The 19,237-nt window shown below is 36.2% G+C and overlaps 2 protein-coding genes, 1 non-coding gene and 1 pseudogene across 3 annotated transcripts; 1 reads left to right on the forward strand and 3 right to left on the reverse strand.

Annotated features, from left to right (window-relative positions):
* Positions 1-1,425: 1,425 nt before the first annotated feature.
* LOC128195691 (small nucleolar RNA R71) lies at positions 1,426-1,528 on the reverse strand. Its single transcript, XR_008247488.1, has one exon. It is a non-coding gene; the product is annotated as a small nucleolar RNA R71 (small nucleolar RNA).
* Positions 1,529-8,301: 6,773 nt separating this feature from the next.
* Positions 8,302-9,936, forward strand: LOC108328322 (phenolic glucoside malonyltransferase 1). The gene has a single exon (XM_017562178.2). The coding sequence runs from the start codon at positions 8,415-8,417 to the stop codon at positions 9,762-9,764; it is 1,350 nt and encodes a 449-aa protein (XP_017417667.1). The 5' UTR covers positions 8,302-8,414; the 3' UTR covers positions 9,765-9,936.
* Positions 9,904-11,565, reverse strand: LOC128195176 (probable aspartic proteinase GIP1; annotated as a pseudogene).
* Positions 11,566-15,670: 4,105 nt separating this feature from the next.
* LOC108328171 (malonyl-CoA:anthocyanidin 5-O-glucoside-6''-O-malonyltransferase) lies at positions 15,671-17,530 on the reverse strand. The gene has a single exon (XM_017561990.2). The coding sequence runs from the start codon at positions 17,344-17,346 to the stop codon at positions 15,898-15,900; it is 1,449 nt and encodes a 482-aa protein (XP_017417479.1). The 5' UTR covers positions 17,347-17,530; the 3' UTR covers positions 15,671-15,897.
* Between the last annotated feature and the right edge of the window lie 1,707 nt (positions 17,531-19,237).

The following is a 19,237-nucleotide window of genomic DNA, read 5'->3' on the forward strand; positions in this document are numbered from 1 at the left end:
TCCAATCCATGCGTTATTGCTTCTATGATGTATATGTGTAGCTAGAACTCCATTTCACTGGGGTTGAGAGTAAATTTCTGAACTTCTATGTAATTTCTCTATTAATGCATGAACTTGTTTGAATTATGTGTTCTATCCTTATTACTCATGCCTATGATGGGAATCTGAGCTATTTGAACGGTTAAATCATTGGGAAATGTATGAGACCGCGGACCTAGGATAGAACTGCTAAAGGATTTCGAGTCCTAGACATAGGAGGGAATTTTTAGTCATCTGTGACATTGTGTTTAAGGCAAATCTGATAACTGAATTAGCTAAGGGATTAGTAATTTAGTTTGAATGATTATGAACTGTCATCTGAGGGATCAGAGGCTGCATGCGCCTAGGATGTCGATGCTTAATTTTAAGGAATTGTGTTAGTAGAAAATTACCGGTGTGATGAACTTGAATTTCAACCCCAGTGAACTTTAATTCGACTGTTTTTACCACTTTAATTTCATCTGTATGCCAATCTTACTTGTGTTGTAAAAATACGTTTATTAATCGCTAAATTAGTAAACTTTAACAATCAGTGAATCTAAACAAATCTCTTGGGAAAACGATATTCGGACTTACCGATTTATTACTTGAACGATCCGGTGCGCTTGCCGAGGTCTCAACAAGTTTTTGGCGCCGCTGTCGGGGATTTGATTTTGTTTTTATTGATTGTTTGTTGTTTATCTGGTTTAGTTGATTTTTGCTATCTTTTGTTTAAGTGTTTATTGTGATTGTATTTGAATTTTTGTGCATAATTGTTATCATATGTAGAAATTGTGTCTTTTTGGATTGTTTCGTTTTTTTTTGTGTTTTGTATGAGAAGTAGAGAACAGGTTGAAAATCTACTTTTTGATCCGGAAATTGAAAGAACTGCTCGAAGGAACAACAGTAGAAGAAGGAGACAAAGTAGAGAATCCAGAGAATCCTCTGTTATCTCTGAAGAAATTCTGGACTTTTCATCTGGTCAAGAAAAAGAAGAAATGGAAGATAATCGCACTGGAGAAGGTTCTGGGCAAGGAAGACGTACTCTGGCAGACTATAATACTTTCTCAGGACCTCTGCACTTCAATAGTATTGCAAGACCATTGGTGAATGCTGTCAACATGGAGATGAAGCCAGCTCTTATTCATCTGGTGCAGAACAATCAGTTTCATGGATTATCTCATGAGAATTCATACACTCACTTGGCTACTTTCATGGAGATATGTAATACAGTGAGGATTCACCAGGTTCCAGATGAAGCAATCCGACTCAGCTTATTTCCATTCTCATTGGCTGGTAATGCAAAAATGTGGCTGAATTCCTTTCCAGAGAATAGTCTGACAGTTTGGGATGATGTGGTTGCTAAATTTCTGAATAAGTTCTTCCCTCAGTCCAAAGTCAATAAGGGAAAGCAGGAGATCTCTTCTTTCCAACAAGATGCTGATGAAACTCTAGGTCAAGCATGGGATAGATTCAAAGGCCTACTGAGAAAAACCCCTACTCATGGATTTGATGAGCCTACAATGTTAAATCTGTTTCTTGGAGGGCTGAAATCGCAAACAAAGTTAATGTTAGATGCATCAGCTGGAGGTAGTATCAGATGGAAGACGCCTGAAGAAGCACATGATCTGATTGAAAATATGACTGCAAATGATAATGAAGTTCAGAGTGAAAGAGCCCAATTTCAACAAAAAAGTGTTCTATTCAACTTCAATCTCAAGATGCTTTACTAGCTCAGAACAAGATTATGACTCAGCAACTTGAGACATTAATGAAGAAGTTATCTCAGCTACCTAAAGAACTGCAGAATGTTTCTCAATTTCAACATCAGATGGTTCAGAGTTGTCAATTGTGCGGAGGAGATCATAATAATGGTCAATGTGTAGTGCAAAGCATGTCTCATGAAGAAGTACATTATATGGGAAATCAGGGTCTTTAGACGAATTATGATCAACGTCAGAGTTTTAATCAAGGATGGAGACCTCATCCGAGTATGGGACAAGTTTTTCCTTTCAACAGACCACCTCCACAGAACTTTCAGCAACAACCTTCTCTGACAGAAAGAACTTCAAAACTGGAAGAAACTCTTCAGCAGTTTATGCAGGTATCAATTTCCAACCATAAAAGTACAGAAGCCTCACTTAGGAATTTGGAGATTCAGGTGGGTCAATTAGCTAAAAAGTTGGAAGAAAAACCAGTGAAGGACTTTGGGGCAAACACTGAAGTAAATCCAAAGGAAGATTGCAATGTTATTACTACAAGATCAGGAAGAATTCTGGAAGAAAGAGAGAATGAGAAAAAAATGAGTGAAGAAAAAGATGAGATGAGTAAACAGGGAGATGAAGAAGAAGAGAAAGAGGATAAAGAAAGTGAAAAGAAGAGAGAGGGAGAGAAAAAGAAAGAACAGGTATATGAGAAACCTCTTCCATATCCAAAGGTTTTCTCTAGAAATGAGAAGGAAAAACAGTTCAAGAGTTTCATAGATATTTTCAAGAAGTTGGAAATCAAGATGCCCTTCTCAGAAGAACTGAAACAAATACCTGCTTACTCGAAATTCATGAAATATTTGCTCACAAAGAAGAGAAAGTATATTGAGGAAGAGACTATAGAAGTACAGGGCCAGTGCAGTGCTATCATTCAGAAGTTGCTTCCACCAAAGTTTAAAGATCCAGGCAGTTTTACAATTCCATGCACCATTGGTAAACTGGCTATTGGGAAGGCGTTAATTGATCTTGGAGCTAGCATCAATCTTATGCCTCTATCAATGTTTAAGAAGATTGGAGAATTAGAGTTGAAGCCCACACGCATGACTCTCCAATTAGCAAACAGATCGATCAAATATCCGCATGGAGTAGTAGAAGATGTTCTGGTAAAGGTAGACAAATTCTTATTTCCAGTGGATTTTGTTATCATGGAGATGGAAGAAGATACAGAAGTTCCTTTGATTCTGGGAAGGCCATTCATGAAGACTGCTCGAGTGTTGATTGATGTTGATGATGGAAAGCTTAAAGTGAGAGTTGATAATGAAGAAGTGAATTTCAATGTTTTTGAAGCAATGTCTCACCCAAATGATGAAGATACGTGTTTCCAAACTGATGAACTTGAGGAAGTCTGCATGATGGCACAGAAGACGATGCACATATCATCACCTCTTGAAAGAACTCTTATTGATGCTTGTGAATTTTTACTTGCAGATGAAGAGAAATTAATTGATGAATGTATACAGAATCCAGATGCTTTAAAGGAGATTCCACCTGATGAAGATGATAATAAACCTGTGATCATCAGCAATGCTTTATCCACTCTGGAGGGAGAGAAGTTAATTGAATTCTTAAAAGTGGACAAAGGAGCTGTAGGTTGGTCAAATTCTGATCTGAAAGGAATAAGTCCTTCTTCTTATTGCATGCATATAATATTCATGAAGGATGATTTCAAACCATTGGCTCAACCACAGAGAGCTTCTTAGTGTCAAGCTAAAGACCTTAAACAAGCGCTTACTGGGAGGCAACCCAGCTTTCTAACTCTATCTATTTATGTTTTCAGTTCTCTTGGTTGTGTGGATTGAATCTGAATCTGTTTGGTTGTGTGGATTGAATTATGTTTCTGCAATGATTTGATTGTGAAATGTGTGTTTGAAGTTTGAATTTGAATTTTGAATTCTGTCCATGATAACTGGCATGATTGTGAGATTGTTATTGAAAAATCTGAATTTTAGAACTTGTGTTATGATTATATATAATTTGTTCTTGAATCTGATTGATTGTGACCCAGAAGTTGAATATCTGAGTGTACTAAGACAGCTTTGAAAGCAAGTGAGAAGTTGTTATTGCTATGAATTTGGTTTTTGCATAATTCTTATTATTACAGATGCATTCTGGTTTAGAAATGAGAAAGACAGTTGTTTGTTTTTGAAATTAACTACTTGGCCAGATGACTACCCATATGTGAATATTCATCCATTGTTATCCTGTTTGAGCCTTATTTATATTTGTTGTGAACCCTAAGCTTCTTACAGAACAATCTACCTTATCCAACACTCTAGAAGAAGAGAACAAGAAACATATTTGTCAAGAGATAGGTAGAAATTAAGTTTGGGGGAAATCATAATCAGTTGAGTCTTAAACTGATGAAAAACAATGTTAAAAAATAAAAATAAAAATAAAAAAAATTTCAATGCTTTATGTGATGAATGAAGAGGAAGTTGATAAATAAGTTTCAATGTTGTTATGTTCTTGTTCTCCTCTTCTTTAGTGTTGTTTTGTTTCCCTGTAAAACCATGTTTCTTCTAGCTAAGCCAAGTTATAACCTGAGAAAGTCCTTTTGATTTAAATCAGAATGTTTGAATTGTATATGAGATGACTTGCAAAAGTTGATGAAGTAGTTGATGACACTCTGAGCGTGAATTTGAGCGTAAACACTTGCAGGTTGATGTAAACACTGATTGAGCACATTTGTATTATTATTTTTCTGGTTGTCTTATCATTTTGGATTCAAGAACTTGTTAATATAGAAGTTATAACATTTGATCTGAATATTTGGAGGTGTACGTACAATCCTTACTTTTGTGACAGAGATTATGTGATGGAATACTAACTGCTTTGTTGGGTTCGTTTTCTTTTGTTTTTGTTTATTTTCATGAGGACATGAAAATATATAAGTTTGGGGGAGTTTGATAGGTGTGAAATTTGCTTATATTTGTTGCTTAAATTGTCGTGCTGTTGAGTGAATTTAAGTGTTAATTCTTATGAAAAGTATATAATTGTTGATGTAAATATAGTTTTGATTGTTTAAGTGTGTTTTGATGCTTTTGTTTGCTTATTTCGGAGTAGAATAAGGATTGGATACTATCACAGACTTGGAGAGTGTCATTGGCCGAAGCCAGAAGGATCAAATAGCATGAACGAACGCTCGCCCAGCGAACGGACGTTCGTCGCCCAGCGAGAACGCTCGCCCAGCGAACGGACGTTCGTCGCCCAGCGAGGACGCTCGTCCAGAGAGTGAACGTTCGTCGCCCAGCGAGGACGCTCGTCCAGCGAGTGAACACTCGTCCCTGTAGAATCACGAGAGAACGCTCGCCCAACGAGATGTGGACGCTCGTCCAGTGACGGACGCTTAGTGGACGCTCGCCCAGCGACGGACGCTCGCCCAGCGAACGTACGTTCGTCGCCCAGCGAAAAATCACTTACAGCCCTTCTCTTTAAAAACGCGATCCAGAGGCAGAAATGAGAGAGTCTGGAGGGGAGGAGATCAGAGGACGCTGCAGAGCTCGTGTCTAGGTGCTTCCATGGTGGAAAACCACCAATTTCCACCGTCCAATCCATGCTTTATCGCTTCTATGATGTATATGTGTAGCTAGAACTCCATTTCACTGGGGTTGAGAGTAAATTTCTGAACTTCTATGTAATTTCTCTATTAATGCATGAACTTGTTTGAATTATGTGTTCTATCCTTATTACTCATGCCTATGATGGGAATCTGAGTTATTTGAACGGTTAAATCATTGGGAAATGTATGAGACCGCGGACCTAGGATAGAATTGCTAAAGGATTTCGAGTCCTAGACATAGGAGGGAATTTTTAGTCATCTGTGACATTGTGTTTAAGGCAAATCTGATAACTGAATTAGCTAAGGGATTAGTAATTTAGTTTGAATGATTATGAACTGTCATATGAGGGATCAGAGGCTGCATGCGCGTAGGATGTCGATGCTTAATTTTATGGAATTGTGTTAGTAGAAAATTACCGGTGTGATGAACTTGAATTTCAATCCCAGTGAACTTTAATTCGACTGTTTTTACCACTTTAATTTCATCTGTATGCCAATCTTACTTGTGTTGTAAAAATACGTTTATTAATCGCTAAATTAGTAAACTTTAACAATCAGTGAATCTAAACAAATCTCTTGGGAAAACGATATTCGGACTTACCGATTTATTACTTGAACGATCCGGTGCGCTTGTCGAGGTCTCAACAACCGAACGCTACGAGCTTTGGCCGAGCACTGAGAGCTTTGGCCGAACGATAAGAGCTATGGCCGAACACCTAGAGCTATGGCCGAACACCTAGAGCTTTGGCCGAACACTTAGAACCTTGGACGAACGCTTAGAGCCTTGGCCGAACGCTTAGAGCCCTGGCCAAACATTTAGAGCCTTGGCCGAACACCTAGAACCTTGGTCGAGCGCTTAGAGCCTTGGCCGAACACCGAGAGCCTTGGCTGAACACCTAGAACCCTGGCCCAACGCTTAGAGCCTTGGCCGAACACCTAGAGCCCTGGCCGAACACCTAGAGCCTTGGCCGAACACCTAGAGCCTTGGCCGAACGCTATCAAGACCACCACTAAGACTGAGCATTACCAAGACCACCCACTAAGACCGAACGCTACCAAGATCGAGCACCATCAAGACCGAATGCTACCTAAGAGACCCAACGCTCAACAGCATGGCCGAACGGTTATCAATTCACTTTCGGCGAAACTGCATAATTCTTCAGAATTTCTGCAGAATTATAAACAACACCTAACATAACCATTCCTAACCATTTTTACTAACTTCTAACACCCTAAATTCTTGTTTTATACTTAATTGAACTTATCTAAATGATTCTAAACGTTCCTACTACCATTCTAAAGTGATTAAGACTCAAATTCAACTCTAAAACACCAATTTTCCCAACTTAGGGATTCAAAATCCAATCCCACGGCTTTACACCTAGTTTGATCAATTTAGTGACTCAAACAAGTCACATTATAGTGGCTAAGACTGCCCCAACAACCCAGTTGCGCTTTAGACCCCAAATGCCCAAAATCACTACCTCATTTCCTCTAAAAGTGACCTAAAAATCACAAAACTCCAAATTTCTATCCAACCAAAAATATACCAGATTTCACACTTAAATCACTTCCAATTGGTCAATTATAACAATTCAAACCCATCCAAATCAATTCTAAACAACTCAACACAGTTTCATGGATTTCACATATCCACACATACAATACAATATACTTAAAACAAAATACAACTCCAAACAGTGCACCAATTCAGAATCCAATATACATACACTTCATGCAAGCAATTTAAAGAAGTATTCTAGCTTCCCTTACCTTGAAACTTCTTTGCTCAGCTCAAAGACCCGCAGCTACAGTACCTCACACGCGAATAATCTAGACAGCACTCTACAACCCGCAATGCGATGATTAAGAACAACTCTTAGAGCTAGAATGAATGGAGGAAAACGTAAATGAGGGTACACTAGGCACATGCAACTTGCCCTAGGTCCCAAACAGCAAAGAACAGTGAAGAGCTACTTACCCGCAGAAGAATGAAAATCTATTCGGATGGTTGCGAAGGTCTCTACGCCTTGGTCACTTGAGCACCACCTAATCCAACATGCAACCACTAAATGTGAGGGAATGGTAGAGAGAAGGCAGAGAGAAATGGAAGAGCAAGCTTTTTAGAGAGAGAATAAAAAATTAAGATAATGAACTCAGATTTTGAAAGGTTCCTTCCTAAAATCATAGTGTCCTTAGTCTTATGGGTCTGACTGCCTCAACCTAAAATCTAACTGCCATATATTTTCAGACCCTTACATTAATAGTAAGGCAAGTTCTAAAATAATTATTATTTTCAAGCCCTTAGATTAATAGTAAGGCAAGTTCTAAAATAATTATTACAAACTTTGTTCGAAAATACATTTCAAAAGACACAAAAGACTTTTGATTGTAAAAGTAATATGATAAATGTTGTTTCATTCACGTTTGACTAAGAACTTATTTGTTAAAGATGTTAAAATTTTTAAAACTGATCGAATTTATTATAATTTGAAATATGAATTAAAATTTTTATACCTAACAGAGATAAGAAAATTGAATAGATATAAAAAGGAAAACTCAAAAAGTAATTTTTAAGTCTGAGATTGAAAGTAATATCATATAATATTTATATCAATTATTATTATTTTTAATATATCTTTGTAAGAAAAATTCAAAAATGTCTTTTCTTTATATTTTTTTAATCTTCATGAATATGTGTCTCATTCGAAAGTATTAAAGGATCTATTTTACTAATTTATTAAAATGTTAATTATATAAAAAAAATCTTAAAAAATATTTTTATTAATTTCATGTTTATTATTTATAGTGGTTTCATACTTTTTAGAATGTATTGAAATTAATAAATGGATATCATGAAATAAATTTGTGGGACATTTTTTAACTGATTATCATAATTTTTGAATCAGATAGGATGATTATATATATCTAATAAATATTGAATTCAAAAGACGATGTGAGAGAGCATAAGAGAGAGAATGGTGGTAGCATTATGTGTGGAATATTGATCAGTACAGAGAGGTAGAAGTAACCTTTCTGTTTCTCTGGTTTGAACAGCAACAAAAGAAGCCATGAAAGTGGTAGATGTATTCAACGTAGCTCCAACTTCAGAATCGAAAGAGTTACCAACTCAAACAACGCTTCCCCTCACCTTCTTTGACATATTATGGCTAAGGCTGCCTCCTGTTCAACGCATCTTCTTCTATCAATTTCCTCATCCAACTCTTCTCTTCTTCGATACCCTTCTTCCCAAACTCAAAAACTCTCTCTCTCTCGCACTTGCCCACTTTTTCCCTCTCGCCGGACACCTCACTTGGCCCCTTCACTCCCAAATCCCCATCCTCACTTACAAATCCGGTGACACTGTTTCCCTCACTGTAACTGAATCTGATGCTGATTTCGACCATCTAGCAGGCACGGATCTTGCTGAGGCTAGAGAAATCCACCACCTTTTACCCCACTTGACCATATCCCACGATCAAGCAAATGTTCTAGCCTTGCAAGTCACTCTATTTCCAAACTCTGGATTTTCCATAGCAATAACCTCACACCATGCTGTTCTAGATGGCAAGACTTCAACCTCGTTTATCAAAGCCTGGGCTTATCTTTGCAGAGATCAACCACAATCAACTTTTTCTCTGCCACCTGAACTTTCTCCGTTTTTTGGCAGGGAGGTAGTCCAAGACCCTAATCATTTAGAACAAAAATTTGTCAGCGATTGGTTAAGACAGGGTGGACCCAACAACAGAAGCCTCGTAGCTTGGGATCTGCAAGTCCCAGACGATGCAACCAGAGGCGTGTTTCATCTCGGTCGTTCAGATATTGAAAAGCTGAAGCAGATTGTGGTGTCCAAGAAGAAAGGGAACAGCAGCAACCTCCGGTTGTCAACTTTTGTGTTATCCGTTGGTTATGCTTGGGTTTGCAGGGTGAGAGCAGAGGAAACAAAAAACAAAATGGTTACGTTGGCTTTGAACATTGACTGCAGGAATCGTTTGGAGCCGCCACTTCCCGCAACGTATTTTGGGAACTGTGTAGGGGCGAGGCTTGCAAGTGCTGAAACAAAGGAGATATTGGGGGAGGATGGACTCATTGTGGCAGTGGATGCACTGAATGAGAGTTTGGAAACTCTGAAAGAGGGAGCGCTGAGCGGGGCGGAAAATTGGTCAAAGTGGTTGCTTGAAGGTTTCAAAGTTGATACGAAGATAATTGGCGTTGCTGGGTCACCGAGGTTTGATGCTTATAGTAATGACTTTGGTTGGGGAAGACCAAAGAAGGTTGAGATGGCTACTATAGACAGAACTGCCGCATTTTGTTTATCAGATAGCAGAAATGGTGATGGGGTTGAGATAGGTTTTGTGTCCACCAAAGAAGCAATGCACACTTTTGCGTCTCTCTTTCTCAGTGGCCTTCTCCAATCTTGACTTTTCTTTACTTTCTCATCAATAAAAGTTTGCCAAAGCAAAATAAGAATCTTTCACTTCATTTACTTTAGTCGCTTTACTTTTGCACTTTTGCATAGCCAGAATTGGATACCGGGTTCTACATGTAATTTTCCTATTGTTTTTTTTTATTTAAATATTTACTTGGTCTCTATGTTGATAGGTAATTTTCTGTTGGGTTTCTGTATTATCAAAATTGTTGGGTTAAAATTGATAACATTGAACGTGTGAGTTGTGCAAGAAATATTGACGTGATAACCTGAAGCAGTTAACTTGGCAGCCAAATTAGGTCTTATTTAAATTGGGGATTTTTGAATGCCATTGGCGTGCAGCCCACGACTCTACTAAATCTCCCCTTCAAGGTCATTCAAAAATTGGTCACTTGATGCCCTCTAATCACAACCGCCGTCCTCCTACGAATCCCACTATCCATGAAACCCAAACACCACAGATCCACTCCTCCCTTTTCAATCCTCACCATTGAATTCCCCCCGAAGATTCTCCAAAACACTTCCTCGCTGCGCATCACCAGATCAACGGTCGGAATAGCGGGTCCCACTCTTGTTTCCGTGAGGTTTCCCGCCGAGTAGCACACGCCAAAGGGCTCAACGACTTCCGCCACCGTTAAGTTAAAAGCTGAGGCTTCGTTGATGAAAAACTGGACGAAGAGTTTGTAAATGGAACTTTCCAAAACGGTGTATGACTCCGCAGTGCTGATCTTGGTCCCACCGAATCCGGTTTGATCAACGGTTAAGATGGATGCGTCGATGGGAAGAGCCTTGTCGTTGATCTTGATGGAGGTGACGTTTATAAAATACTCATAAGAGGGTTGTGGGTGACGACAGTGTCGGCGACGGGGTTAAGAATGAGTGGGGTGTAAGTGAGGTCAATTTTGGAAGAGAAAAACTAAGAGATGGAAGTGGAGGCGAAGATAGCTGCGCCTGTGTTGGATGAAGCAGGCAAGCAGAGAGAGAAAGATTGAGGGGAACTGAATGCAATGCTTATTTGGGTCGGGAGGGAGTTATTGGACCGGCCCAAAGCGGCTAGTCCAGTCACATTGGTAGCGAGGCCTTGGAGCAAATGGGCGACGACGCAGGAGAAGATGAAATCGGAAATGAGAACGAGTGGGCTCTGAGAGGAGGTGTCGTAGGTTGGAAGGGCGAGAGAATCAATGAGGGCGGTGTCGAGAAGGGTGGTTCTTGTGAGAGGGTTTTCAGGGAAGAGGGCGCATGTGTCGTTGGAGCAGGCGTTAGAGGGAAAGGAGTCACACAGGGAGGTGTTGTAGGTGATGCGGTGGGAGGAGGAGGTATAGGTGGAGTTGTAGAGGAGAGGAGCCAGGTAAGAGAGGAACCGAGGTCGAGGTGGAGTGTGGTAACTCTGATCTATCTAATATTTTATGACGCAACTGTGATTCAATACACTTGGTCAGAAACCCTAATTTTTTTAAGGCTAGAAATTCTTGTGTTTCTACCGTGAAACTTTAGTCGTCGTCGCTCTTGCAGAATGAAATGTGTTACTACCAAACCCTCAAGCCACCATGTTGTCGTCACTATCATCAACACAGACTTACAATTTGAAGCAAAGAAAATGTGACATGTGCAATGTTTATGTGAGAGAGTTTTCATGATTATGCACCTTGACTCACGGCAGTCCATGGTGGCGCAACACATTTGATCAGTGATGAACGAAGAAGAAGCTCTCGTTCTGGGATTTTGCTCTTTGCAAAGAAGACGAAGATGAGAGACGCATGAAGAGGCTTCTTGCACGATTCATGGAGGCACATTATTTATGCATTTCTGGCTTGCGCAATTTGTAAGTTGGTGTCCATGGATGCTGCTTGCGAATTAGGGTTTTTGCGATTTGAGTAGCGATTATGTATGTTTATGGTTTGTTGTAGGTGTGAATTGAGTTTCTAGGTATTGCGATTGCGATTTTTTTATTCATATTTGGGATGGAATTTCTAGTTTGCAGGTTAGAGATTTTGATTCAATTCTTGCTTAATGGTGATGAGGCGCGACACATGGTGGAGACTTTGCCCTGATTACTGGCGACGCGAACTAGGGTTTCATGGTGGCTAGGGTTTGGTTGGAATTAGGCGATTTGGGTTTGATTTGTTGGTTTTATGTTATTTTTCTCTACTTTGAATTGTAGGTCTGTGTTGATGGTGGTATGGTGGTGACAACGGCATGGTGGTTAGAGGGTTTGGTGGTGGTGCATTTTATTCTACGGCAATGACGACGACTAGGGTTTCACGGTAGTGGTACAAGGGTTTCTGGCCTTAGGAAAATTAGGGTTTTTGGCCACGTCAATTGGGTCACAGTTGCCGCATCATACAAAATTGGACAGGTTACAATTGCCACATCATTGCACTGTTATGTTTTTAACGCCGTTAATCAAAAGAACCAACTTGAATCGTTTTTAACGAAATATGGGACAAAGGTAGGATGACTTTGAGCATAACATCCCAAATATGGGATAAAGGTAAGATGACTTTGAGCATAACATCCCAAACTAAAAACCAAATGATGTATTAAAGGTTTTTTTTATCACCATAATCGTTATACTTAAAGGAAAGGCTTAATGTTCAATGGTCTCCGCTACAATACAATCAATATTTTTATGATAGTGCATTGTTTGATGTGTCAACAATCCAATTAAGTTTATTTAGGTTAAGAGGTTGTTCTTAAATTAACTCAAATTTATAAATTTGACTTTTAAAATAAAATTTGTATTTATTTTAAATTCTTCTTATGTGTAACTTTTAACAAAATCGAAGTTGTTTGCATTGAATAAAGAAAATGATGTTTTTGTCCTTAATATCAATACTCATGTAGAAAATTATGCACGACATATGCAGAGAATTATTTCGTCGTCTCTTTTCTTGATGTTGTGTTTTCAATTGGACAAAATAATGTAATGTGAGGAATATATCTATTTTAACGTGTGTGTTAATGTTTGTGTCAAACGTTTATGTCACGTGACTTTCTAGAAACGAAGAAGAATGGTAATATTCAAGACGCAAAGTTTTCTACCTGAAAAAGGACATTACAATTGTAGACGTTGGTCAGGATTGATTGGATGGCAGATTTAAGTAAGAAAGCTATTCGTTTACATAAGAGTGTTTTTTCTTTTCTTTTTTTCACCTCTATAATTCTAATTTTATTTATTTATTTATTAATGGTTATCGAAAATCGTTTAAAAGTTTTACGTATTTTAAAAATTCTTAAAATCTTAACCAACTTTTGAAAATTGACAAAATTTTAATTTAATTTTTAAAAATTAACGAGGTCTAGCCGATTAAAGTTTTAATAATTTTAAAAATACGTAAAATTCTTAATTGATTTTTGAAAATTGGTTAGTTTTAATAAAAATGATAAAATTATAATTTTGAAGGTATAAGAAAAAAATATAAAAGAGCAGGGAAATCACTCTTATATAATTCACTTCAATGAATTAAGAAAGATTGATAAGATATTTTTTAGAATAATATCAAAATTGCATATTTTATAAAAATAATCAGTTTTTGATAAAAAAAGATAATTGGGAAAATGATAAAAAATTAAAACATTAATAAACAGAATAGTTTAAAACTAACTTCGGTAAATTCAATACTTTCTTCTTATCCTGCACTCTAATTTTTTTTTTTTTTAAATTTCATGTAAATCATCACATATCATTTAAACCAAAATAAAACATCTTTTCAAACAATCTTAAATGAATCTCTACTAACCCGTGCCAAACAATTTAGGATGTTTATAAATATAAGAAAGCATACCTTTAATCCCTAGATTTATCACATTTAGCAACTAAAATGCATTTACTATAAATAAATATTAAAATTGTTTTTTTTTAAATTTATGCGATGTATTTGTTTAGAAAGTATATGTTCATGAATAAAATTAAGTTCTAAAGTATTCATTATTATATTGAATATATTAAAATCGAGAAAGATGGTTAGTTATATATTTAAGTTATTTATTTCGAACCATAAAAGGTGTTGACTATAAAAAAATGTAAATAAAAAAAATAGTAAAAATGGATTATATTTACCTGGATCTACACTTTTTTAGTAGTATTGCATTTAAATGTCCGCGTATTTTGTGTTCTAATAATTAATCATTTTTAGGTATATTTATTGTATTACATGTATTTTAAATTATATGTTTATATTTTTAGAATATTATTTATTATTTTTAATAAACTATTTATTGAATTTAAAAGTAATAGTAATTTTAAAAATACGATTAATTTTATTAATATTCATTATATAAGAATCATATTCTTTTTAAAACTTTTTCTATTTTCTTTTTACATATTTTACTTCATGTTTCATTTGATTGATGGTTGAAATACGTTATAAATGTTCTGATGAAGAGTGTTACAATCATATATGGTCATAATCTTAAATAGAATATAAATTCATCTTTTATCCTTCTTTTAAACTTTTTAGTGAAATATGTTGCATGAAGGGTTGTTGGCCTTGTATGTGAGGTTCAATGACTTAAGATGAATTTTAGTTTGATTAGGATTGTTAGAGTGCAATTAAATCGATAGTTTGAGTTTTTTACATACATATATTACATTATATGACTAAAGGTCTTTAGCCGGCAATATAACTCTTTTTGGTAGTGGCTCAAATTTCATGTAAGAGAAGGTAGTACATAAAATTAGCGTTTAAATTGTTGTAAGGAAACAATTAAACATTGTTTAGATTAGAGAAAAAATGAATGATTTATTTGGCACATTTAGATGATTTACAATTGTTGATAGAGATTGTTTGTTTTAAAAATTGTTTTGTGTTCTTGATCTAGTTTATAATCTAGTGATTGAGTTTGATCTAATGTTTGGATTAACACTACAGTAAAGAAGGGCATTATCGACGACCATAATCCTTCGAAAACATCTAGAAGCCATCGGTAATAAGCTATTATCGACGGCTTAGCGACGGTCAGATGACTGTCGGTAAATTCCTTGTCGCTGACCATTACCGACGGCCTTTGCCCTTCGGTAATTACCGAAGGACAAAAGCCTTCGATAATTACAGAAGAACAAAAACCTTCGATAATTATCGAAAAACGAAAGCCTTCGGTAATTACCGAGGAGCAGAAGCCTTCGATAATTATTTACGATGTATTTTTTTTAGCTATTTTGGTTTAGTATATTATTGACAATTTACGCTTGAAAAGTCTTAATTATATATATATATATATATATATATATATATATATATATATATATATATATATATATATATATATATATATATATATATATATATATATATATATATATATATATAACACGTGTAAACTAAACATATACGTTTATTTTTCAGAAGTAATTAATATTATGCTTGAAAAAAAAGTGATTTTGCAAGACATAGAAATCATATAAGCCAAGTAATTTACAATCTTTGAATTCAAATTCACGAGTACTCTGTATGCTTTAATTTACAATCTTTGAATTCAAATTCACGAGTACTCTATATGCTTTAAACACATGTAATATCACATTCCTACTGATATTTCAACATGAGAATACACCGAGAATATAACTTGCTGTTCGAAAACCGAATTTTTAACATAAATAAAAAACATGCCTATTTTCGAAATTAAAATGAAAAGAATTTTATTTATGCAAATTATTATGGAACGAGTTTATTTTAAAAAGAAATATTTATTTCTTTTTGTTTTATTAAACTTTAACTAATAGAAAGAAAAGAAGAAGAAAAAGTTATTATCTTAACAGAAGAATCATTGGTACACTTCATGACCCATCAAAATGAAAACCAGAGATACAGTGATGACGGAGGTTATAAGGATAGACAGTTATTAGAAGAACTCAAATCTTAGAGATTCAAGAATAAATCCAAAGTTATGAAAGGTGAGTTGAGAGAAGAAGATTCTTATTCAACCAGAAAATTCATACCAAACTCACTCCAGTTAATTGAAACAACTAATAATCATAAAATAACAGCAACAGAATTTTAATAAAGACAGAATTACGAAACTAAGCTATTGGCTGCCACGAGGCTTCCTTCTTGATTTCCTATATCATTCAGGCAAACAGACGGCTATGATTTGGAGAGAAAAAGGTTACTGGAACACCATTTGAATCACTCATCTGACAATCCTCCACGAAACAAAGTGCCAAATAATTCCATCACTGGTTTCTTCAGAACAATCCCAATTTCAACACCGCCTTTCGCATTTCTGTGGTCTGCCAATCCAATTGTTAGGGCTCTATCCACCGATGTTATCTCCACCTTTGAAGGCTTTCCCCAACCAAAATCAAACTGATAAACCCCAAAACGGTTAGACCCCGAAGTTCCTAACATTTCAGCTTTCTCTTGTGCCAAAACTGCATATTTACGACCAGTTTCATCTCCTTTATGAAAAACACCATTATCTGATATCTCTTTTATTTTATTATGAATACTTTTCGCAATAATAACAAACCCTTCCTTCTCTATAAATGCCGATGGCTTAACATCCGCCAAACTCCCCATTAAACAGTTCCCAAAGTAGTTTTCAGGAATTGGAGGTTCCATCCTGGCCCTGCAATCCACGGTGAACCCCCAACCAAACTTATTTTTCTCCTTTTCAACTCCGTGCATGGCCTTTGCAATACAAACCACAGTATATGCGCAGGTTAGAACAAAAGTCGACAGTCTGGTTGGTTTTGAAAAAACCGTTGAGTTTGAGTTTGATTCTGCTTCAATTATGTCTACGCTGTCCCACTTGGACAGCACCCTATTCTTTAATCTCTCCAAATCTGCTCCCGTCAGCTCGAATGTCCCTCGAACATGATCCTCCAATCTTGGACGAAAAGGTAGAAGCTTCAAGCAACTTTTGTCGCTGTTTTCACCTGGGAACCTTTTGGTTAAGCGCTGAGCATACTCGAGTGATTCGTCTACCCCTAACCCACTCGGGTTTTTTATGACTGTTCTGTCAAAGAAAGGCTCCAATTCTGGAGCCAAAGATGGTGATGACACAGAGTCATCATCATTTGTTTTACACAGAGAAGCCCAAGCTTTGATGAAAAGAGTTGAAGATTTTCCGTCAAGGATGGCGTGGTGAGTGCTGATTCCTAGGGCGAACCCTCTGTTAGGGAACAGAGTGATTTGGAGGGCCATAATAGAGGCATGAGAATCAGAGGATTCTAAGTGGGGCACCAAGCAACGTGATTCTGATGCTTCTTTGGGTGCGTTATCCAACGCGTGGTCGAAATCGGCTTCGGATTCTGCAAGCACCACTGAAACAGCGTCGCCTGGGTTGTACTGAACTACAGGGTGGGAAGAACCATTGGGCCACGTGACGTTGCCGGCGAGAGGGGGAAAGTGTTGGAGGGTGTGAGAGAGTGAAGTTTTGAGCTTTGGAACAACTTGGGTGAAGAAAATGGATGGGCTTGAATGGGTTACGGGGAGGGAATAGAAGAAGATGCGTTCTACAGGATGAATCCTGATCCAGATCAGGTCGAAGAATACGAGAGGGAGGGATGTTTGGGGTGCAGAGGGAGGAGCAACAGTGCACTTTTCATGGATTTTGAGGTTGTGGGAAGCCATGTGAAGAAAGTACAGAGTGTGTGTTCTTTCAAGATTGGATAAACGCTTTGGTTTTATAGTGACAGAGGATGCATTTTGAGGTGAAAATGTGTATTATAACTAAGCTAAGGTGACCTCGAGTCAAACGCGAAAATGTGTATTTTAACTAAGCTAAGGTAACCTCGAGTCAAACGCTACGCACGAGTTGTTTATTTTATTATTATTTTTTTTAATTTTTATTTTTTATATAAAAATAATAAAATAATTGAATTATTATGTAGTAGATATAATCAAAATTAGATTGTATCGTTGTAATTATTATTATTAATTTCAGTTTTAAATATAATAAATGAAATTGATATCATAAATAGTATTTTAATTGATTTTACTAATTAAATAGTTTAAAAAATTATATGAAAATAATAGTTTTCATTTTATATGAAAAAGTAAAAAAAATATTGAAAAAATTTTCATTTATTAATACATAATGAAAAGTTTATGATAGTTATTGGTAGTAAATGAAAAGTTTATGATAATTATTGGTAGTAAATAGTAAGGTGAATGATTGACTATTCAGGTTTAATTTTGTTAGTAGAAATTTGAAATTAGATTATATTGTTTTAAATATTAAATCTATATGATATGAAAATAGTTTCAATCAACTATATAACAGATAATTAGTTATTGTTTAAGAGACTTCAAACTTTATTTGGAGGCAGGATGTTCGTTTAAAGCGACTGACTCACCTTCACCTTAATTATGGATTGACCTAAAAAGTCACTTTCGATCAAGTCTATTAAAGATTTCTTTATTAGTGAATTAAAACAAAATTAAGAAGTTGTTTATTTTGAAAGTAAAATTAATCAAACTACATTATTATGTAATTAAAGATAGATCGAATTTAACAAAAGGGGTAAAACTGACCTGAAGAAAGTGTGAAAAAAAGTGGAGCAATAGAGTGGAAACTAAGCTATTGTTGTAAAATAAGAATTTATCGTAAAAGAAATGTTAGTTTTTAAACATTAACCAATAATTTTGTTTTCTCATTAGTGTTTGTGCACAATTTTTTTTTCTCTCACTAAAATTCATAAGTGTCAACGGTAAATTTTTATTATTTGTTATTGTGGGAATGATTTTTGACCAAATTTATGCTTGATAAATAAATTTTTTTCTGCATTACAAAAAGCACACCAAATGAAGCTTTCTCTACTCCCATTCAAAGGAAACTTTATTCTTCAAGCTATCTTCTTAGTTTTCTTCCACTCTTTTCTTATCTTCTCTATATGTTGGGTGTATTACTCAAGCTAACTTTGTCATTGAATGATGTTTTCGTTGAATTGTATCTTGCGAGTATGATAATTATTGATTAAATGAGTCTAATAATAAAATAGGATTTGTATTCATTTGGGTTGAACCATAACCTGGGATTATAATTGTTCACGGTTTGTTTGGAATATGTTGCATGGTTCCATTATTTTAAAACATGATCTGGGTTCATGAAATACAAAGCTCAATGTCAACACTCAATTTCGTCCGGATTGATTAAATAAAATTTCTTTTCATCAAAAGGAAACAAATAAAAATATATAATAAAAAAAAAAAAAAAATAATAATAAATAAGGGTCGCTCGTCCAAACAGTGACCGTTCGTCCTTCCCCACTGTTACTGTGGTCGCTCGTCCAAACAGTGACCGTTCGTCCTTCCCCACTGTTGCTGAAACCGTTCGTCCTTCCCCACTGTTACTGTGGTCGCTCGACCAAACAGTGACCGTTCGTCCTTCCCCACTGTTGCTGAAACCGTTCGTCCTTCCCCACTGTTACTGTGGTCGCTCGTCCAAACAGTGACCGTTCGTCCTTCCCCACTGTTGCTGAAACTGTTACTGTGGTCGCTCGTCCTTCCCCACTGTTACTGT

This window comes from Vigna angularis, chromosome 2 (assembly GCF_016808095.1).
Source record: "Vigna angularis cultivar LongXiaoDou No.4 chromosome 2, ASM1680809v1, whole genome shotgun sequence".
Lineage (NCBI taxonomy): Eukaryota > Viridiplantae > Streptophyta > Magnoliopsida > Fabales > Fabaceae > Vigna > Vigna angularis.